Source organism: Lepidochelys kempii, chromosome 3, assembly GCF_965140265.1.
Source record: "Lepidochelys kempii isolate rLepKem1 chromosome 3, rLepKem1.hap2, whole genome shotgun sequence".
NCBI classification, from domain to species: domain Eukaryota; kingdom Metazoa; phylum Chordata; order Testudines; family Cheloniidae; genus Lepidochelys; species Lepidochelys kempii.
Genome location: NC_133258.1, coordinates 196,311,818 through 196,318,653, shown reverse-complemented (window position 1 = coordinate 196,318,653; position 6,836 = coordinate 196,311,818). Strand labels below are relative to the sequence as shown.

General features: G+C 42.1%; 1 protein-coding gene across 1 annotated transcript in view; it reads right to left on the bottom strand.

The window, feature by feature from the left end:
• Window positions 1–6,669: 6,669 nt before the first annotated feature.
• The window catches only part of TMEM17 (transmembrane protein 17), a 65,081-nt gene continuing 64,914 nt past the window's right edge, over window positions 6,670–6,836 (bottom strand). The window contains exon 6 of the mRNA XM_073339544.1: window positions 6,670–6,772. Within this exon, the coding sequence (XP_073195645.1) occupies window positions 6,766–6,772 (7 nt within the window). The 3' untranslated portion in view covers window positions 6,670–6,765. The remainder of the gene's footprint in view (window positions 6,773–6,836) is intronic.

The following is a 6,836-nucleotide window of genomic DNA, read 5'->3' as shown; positions in this document are numbered from 1 at the left end:
TCTAAATCTTCAGCCATACAGAATCGAGGATTGGTGGTGTGACTGGTCAGTTGCCATCTATGCTCCTTAATAGGCTGCCTGCTGTTTTATACAGAGGAGGGGAGTGAAGAACAAGGAGCTGTATTTGCACACCAATCCTGTCTCCTACAATTCCTAAAATCCTTGCCCACACTTCACTCAGTCATTATTCATGCAAAACTCCCAGTCAACCAGTGCCTGACATCCACTCTTGGGCAAACTCTTTTTTTAAAAATAATTTTGCCCAAACTAGGATTTCAGGTTTTGGGCCCTGATCCAAAGCCCATTCAAGGCAATGGGAGTTTTCCCATTTATTTCAGTGGGCTTAGGATCAGGCCACTGTCCCTCAGTTTAGTTCAGTTTGTCTTTGTCCTCCCCAATGTGTATTTGTGCTGTTGCCTTCTGGTGAATGGAATGTCAGACTTGCTCAACTGTGTGTGGTCCAGTCACACTCTAGTGGCTAAGTACCGACACCTTGAAAGTATGACTGATCTAATTACTCACTAGAGACTGCAGGCTTCAGAGAGTATAAAGTTGAAGCCTTAATAATGTTTCTCACATGTAACATTGTGTATCTCTTTGTCCCCTCTACTGACTTAAATGTTGATGTGTCTTCTACTGTGCTCAAGAAAATGGTCCTTGCCTTTCAACATAGGCGCTACAGCCCAGAACCACAAAGATATTAAGACTCCTAACATCTATTGATTTCAGTGGATCTGGTCCTAGAGGCTTATATATTTAGATCCAGATGTCCTGGGTTTGATCCTTGCAGGTAATCTGGCCAGGGCATTACTGCACCACCATGAATGTTTCATAGGTTACCTCTAATAAGTGTTACGATCATTATAAGTGCCTTTAATTTCAAACAACTTACAAATTGCTATATGCAGGGATCACTTCGCCTGCCAATGAAATATAACCACCCCTGAGCTAAAGTACAACTGCTTAGGTTCTGATCCTGCCCTGAGCTCCATGCGGGCAGCCCCTGTGCCCCCAATGGAGCCCCACTGAAGTCAATGAAGCTGTGGGCAGGTGGTGCAGTTTTCAGACTAAGGGCCTAAACGAGTTAGGCCCTGATCCTGCATGGAGCTGTGCACAAGTGCAGGGATCCACCCACACAGAACTCATTGCAAAAGCAGGGCCATCAGCTTTACCTTCAAAGAACCAAAATTATGATTGACCTTTTAAATTGACACTATCAAGTTAACAACTCTAATTGCCTTGTGTGGGTTACCAATGACATGTTAAGAGTATTACAGCATAAAGAATTTTAAACGTCTAATTTACACGTCACTATTCAAGCTAGTTGCTTTTTGTGCTTCGATCAGTTTATACAATGAGATAAGATTCACTTGTATTTCAAGTCTGATTCCCTTTCTCATCCACGAGCATAATGCTGCCATGCCTGGGCTACAAACACAGTAAGGGAAAGATGTAAATCTCAGCTTTCACTGACAGCTGGTTTTAAAATGTTATTGAAAACACTGATGTTTATAGTAGGTTTTATAAAAACTTAATTGATTTTTTTCTAATTTTGCCCCCCAACCTGCTTAACTGTATGGATGTGAACAGTCCCCATTAACTACTCAGGTGTGTAGAGTTAAGCATATGTCAAAAATGTTTCCAAGGTCAAAGTCTTTGTTTGGTATAAACCTCCTGACAGTGTCCCTTTAAATGTCTCATTGAAACACACAGCAAAATCCTCCAACAGCAGGAGAGAATCTTTGAATATGCATTATAGTTCATTCCAAATGAGAGAGCTCGCCTCCTCCTAGTGAATGCTACTTGGCAGCTCTGATTAGATAATAGATAACACCTGAGTAGACAGGACGTGTATAAATTAATTAACTCTCCCCCTACCCCTTCTATAATAAGGGGGTATTTCCCAAAGAGGGAGGGTGAGCTGATGAACCAGGAAATCTATAGCAACAGAGTTTGTTGTGCTAACTGTGTCTGGGGAGACCTGGTTGTTTATTCTTTGGGTGGGAGTTCTGGTTTGTTTTCTTTCTAATGTAGCTTCTCAGTAAAGCTTTGCCATGAAACCTTTGTTTTTCTCAGTATTTCTACTCCTCCTATTCTTTTCTTCCTTGGGACAGGGATTTAATGAGCAGGTTCACTTGGACTTAGTAAAGTCCAGCCCCAATGTGAATAAAGCTGAAGGGAGGGTAAGTACTAGAGAACAGTAGAAGGCTTGTCCATGTTTGAGTATTGCCATGTAGACACCCCATAATGCAGTAAACTAAACTCTCTAGTAGCCTGTCTTTGTTCCTCTATAAATCCTACTTTCCTCTCTATTCCTCATACACCATAGATGGAAGCTAGAAACCATCAAAGCTAGTTTTCTAATACCCTAGCAGAGGTAGTGATCAGCTGCTACAAGGTTTTGGTTTAAGTGACCATGAGTAAGGAGAAAGCTGTGAACACCTTCACAGTGGCTTTTTCCTGTAACAAGAACTAACCCTCTATTTTCTTTACAGGCAAACAGTTCCCTGCAAGAGTCTCAACAGCTGAAACCAGGTAAGAATTAAATTTTTAACTACACCATTATTGTTTAGAGCAAGTAAGCTTTCAGTTAAATCCAAAATTTTTGCATGTTCCCCAGGATTTGGAATAAAGGCTAGCAGTAATAAAGATGGCTGCAGAAGTTGTATATTGCAGAGTGGTATTTAGGGACACCTTACCTCAGGAGCTAGGGAAAAGAAAAGTCCCTTTTCCACCACCAAACTACAAAATACTTCCAAGATTCTTCTTGGAAAACTGGTGCTTTAAGGAAGAAACACTTAACTGCAGCTAATACTATTACCTCAAACAATCAGTAAGTCAGGTGGCAGGGCCAGATTGAAAAAACAATCCTAGGTCTCTAGGTTGAACATCCATTAAGCCTCAAGGGCCCTTCTTTCTTCAAGATTTTTTTTATGGCAAATAGTGTACCTTTTTCTGCACAAGGGATAGGTTTTCCAGTTCATTGAATTAGCCTCTTTCTACCACTCCTAGTTTAACCTTTTTTTCCTTCACAATGATGACTAGGAGTGGGAAACAGACCCCAAAACTACTGAATTGATGTCCATTACTGGGTCACCTGCTCCAAAAAACTCCCCCTCTCTATTGGGAGTGTTCTATATCTCCTGTATTATGAATTCTGATCTAAGTATAGAATCGGAAGTAAATGCCCCATGCATCGTTTTATGGCAGGCCTCACCAAGTGGTGCTGTTATAGTCTTCCAAGTGCTTTGCTTTGCTGTGTGAGCAAGTTTTGAAACCTGGAGAGAGATACTGTGGTGTCACTACTTGTTATGCAAGGCTCTGTGTAGAGGCAGGGTCCCGGGAGAAGGATCTGTGCAAGCGACAGGAGTGTTTGCTTCAAGAAGATCAAAGCAGAAAAGCAAAGCTGCTCCCTAGGAATGGGGTGTTGGTATTGGGCTGAGATTCCTTGAAGAATGGATTTCCCTGTGTGCTGTATGACCATCTAATTTCAGGACTAGTGTATGAATGTAAAGAAAACAAATTACACTTAGACTCTGTCACTGATTTCCCCTCCTTTGGGAAGCTGCTACTGCTTGTTAAAGGGGAGACACCAGTGTCAGAAGGGGCAAAAATTATATATATTTTGCCATCTTTATCTTGCTACACCAGTACGTGCCGTATGGCATCATTGCATTCACCTTAGTTAATTTGGAAAAAGCTCAAATGCTGTGGAATGCAGTGCTTGTTTTGTTTTTATGGCAGCATAATGCTGTGTCAAAGGAGTGCAATTAGATATGGAGAGCTGAAATCAAACAGGGCTCAACGTTCCACTCGGAGGAGCAGAGATTGTCTCATCTTATTGTCAAAGGGCTTGGCAAACTTACTGAGGCAGTTGTAAAGCTACCTTGCTCAACAAAATTGTGCCTTAATAGCACTTGCCTCTGTTTGGTGCCTGTATACATGGAAGTGTTTGCGTAAGTACATGTTGACCACTTCACTCCTTGTGGATTGTGTTTGCCTTCGGGACACCTTTGAATCTAAGTGAAAGTGCATTTTTATGACCTTACCTAATGCTGAGTGATGCAAGTGGCAATTCACCATTTGTTTCTCAATGCTTTCCTCTCTAAAGCAGAAGTTTCTATAGATTAGGCAGTCTCCCAAAAAAGCAGCTTAACTGCAGTCCGTGTGACAAAAGGCACGTCTCCTTTGAATGCGTGGTGCATCCAAATGGATTCCAGTGTAGCTGTCAATACTAAGGTCCCATCATGATCTGGGTAAATTGGATGTGCCAAGTATAGTTGCTCGGTAATCTGCAGATGATGCTGCAACTTGCAGGCAGTTAGATCGCTTTAACCTGTTCTTCAGACATTGGTTCATATTACAAAACCACTGAGTAACTTATCTCCCATATTACAAAACCACTGAGTGACTTATCAGCAGCCATTTGGGGTTCAGCCACCCACTGGCAGAGGCAGGGGAACATGTTCTCTCACTGTTTGCTTCTAGATGCTGTCAGTTCCTGCCACCAGTGTCCAGGTCCCCTACCCCCCAAAAGTAAAAGCTGTCTCAAATTTACTTGGGGAAGCAGTGGATCACATGGAGCACTGCTTACTGATTCCATTTCTAACCTTATTGACCTCTGAGTACCTGACTAGCTCTTAAAGGTTTGTACAGCTGGGAAATGAGTAATTCTTAGAACCATCCCAGTACAGGAGGTGATTTTTTCCTTAAATCCCAATAAACCTAGATGTGGATTGTCTAGCTTTCCCTCTTCATCTATGAATTGGAAAGCTTCAGAGCTGCACTCTAGGGTATGATCATTCTATAAAACCTCTTGGGTATCTCAAGCCCCACCCATGTTAGCCTAAGACTTTCTTCTGAGGTAAATGTATGTTGACACGATCATTTATGCCAGCAAACCTTATTTTGCTCAGAGGTGTGAACATTCCACCTTCCTGAGTGACCTAAATTATGCTGGCATAAGTAGTAATGTGCACAGTGCTATGTCAGCAGGAGAGCTTCTCCCGCTGACATAGCTATGCCCACTTTTTGGGGGGTGGATTAATGTCCATGGGGAGCTCTGTCTTATTGGCATAGAATATCTACATGAGAGAGCATCAGTACAGCTGTAAGCTCACTAGTGTAGACATGGCCTTATTTTCTTTCTCTCTCCACTTCCCAAGCCACAGCAGCTGAGCCCAGATCCTCAAAGGCTTTTTAGGAGTGTGACCCATTGATTTCAATGGGAGTTCAGCACTTAAATATGCCTGAGGATCTGGGCCTTGGCTCCTACTCAAATTACTTGCAATGGAGTCTTATAATACACCTGGTCTCTGAGGGAAAAGGTGCAGGGGAGGGTGAAGACTTTTTTGTGCAAAGTGGGAGAGTGGAAATCTTTGAGATGATTTGGGGGGTGGGGAGGGGACTTTCTTACCTTTCTGGGAAGGCTTTAGCTTGAATCTGTCTCTCTCATATTGTCTTCCAGACCTGGGGCTCCCTTGGATGTTGGTGTATGTCCCTGTGAGAAGTTGCCATAGAGTCCTGAAGGAAAAGCTTGGGGAGTTTTCTCCTCCAACATATAACCATTTTCAGCTAAATATTTGGTGCAACTGGACCATATGGGCAGGTTCCAGAAAACACATAATCATTTATATCAAAGGATTTATGACCAATGAGGACTGTGACACAAATGATGATAAAATCCTATTTCAAGGAGTCTCTTCATTAGTAGAAAACACTGTAATCTATGCTTGTTGGAACAAGAAGATTCATGTCTTTGCCACCTATGCCCGGGCTGTCCATGTAGTATTTCTGATTAAGTATTCTTCAAACCCTAGAAAAAAATACTTTAAAGGAAAGTATTATATATTCAAACACCGTGACATTGATTCCTCTTCTGACGATATCTTAGTTTCTCAAGCCCCTATTCCAACATCAAAGAGAACTAGTCACAGCACTCCCAGATCTAACAAAGTATCAGTAATATACCATGGAGAGATTTCAGATGATACAAACATTAGTACAGCTTTAAGTACTGAGAATCTTAACAAAAGCCTTAACAAGACAACTGTACTTAATAACACAGGGTTATTACAGGTAGGGGGTGAAGGTCAAAATCTTGAAGTTCTTGAAAGTTCTCTTCAACTTAAACTTCAGCATGATGCAAAGTCTCAACTTTTAAAAACAGAAGCTCATAGCTTGCTGGAGTCTCTTCATTTGTCTACATCAATGGACAAAGAAAAGAGTCTTGGCATAGGAAAGTCTTTTGGAAGCCTACCTCAATCTGCTGTACCTGATATCTGGGAGTTGAGACCCACAGAGTGTGAAGAAGTCCTGGTAGACTTTAGCCAGGTGTACAGGCCAAAAAGTCTTCCAGGCTTTCTTTCTGAGACTTCTTACTTAAGTGTTTCTCATCTAACTGAACCCTTGAAATCGATGGAGTTAGAAGGACCAGAAAGCAGAATGTCCTTTTTACTCACTAGTTTGAGGCAAACTAATATGGAAGATTTACAACTGAATATAAATCCAACACCTCTGAGTTACCCTGTCCTGGCCTCATATTTGCATTCCGTAGCCCATGACAGAGTGGAAACCATAGGAGACAAGAATACTGGCTCTACCCCTTCCCAAAGTCTCAGCAGGGTTACCTTGGTGAAGGATAATCTTTTGCAGTCCAACATCTTGGCTTATAAGGTGGTGAGCAGTCCCAGTGATAGCCTTGTGAAAGGTTTTCTGCCTAGCCTCCGAATGACCAGTCAGGATCAAGTTGTGCTTGGTGATCAGTCACAACCTGAGACAAGGGGAATGGATAAAGCTGGAAGTTACCAAATAAGCTCCACTCAGAGGATCAGTGG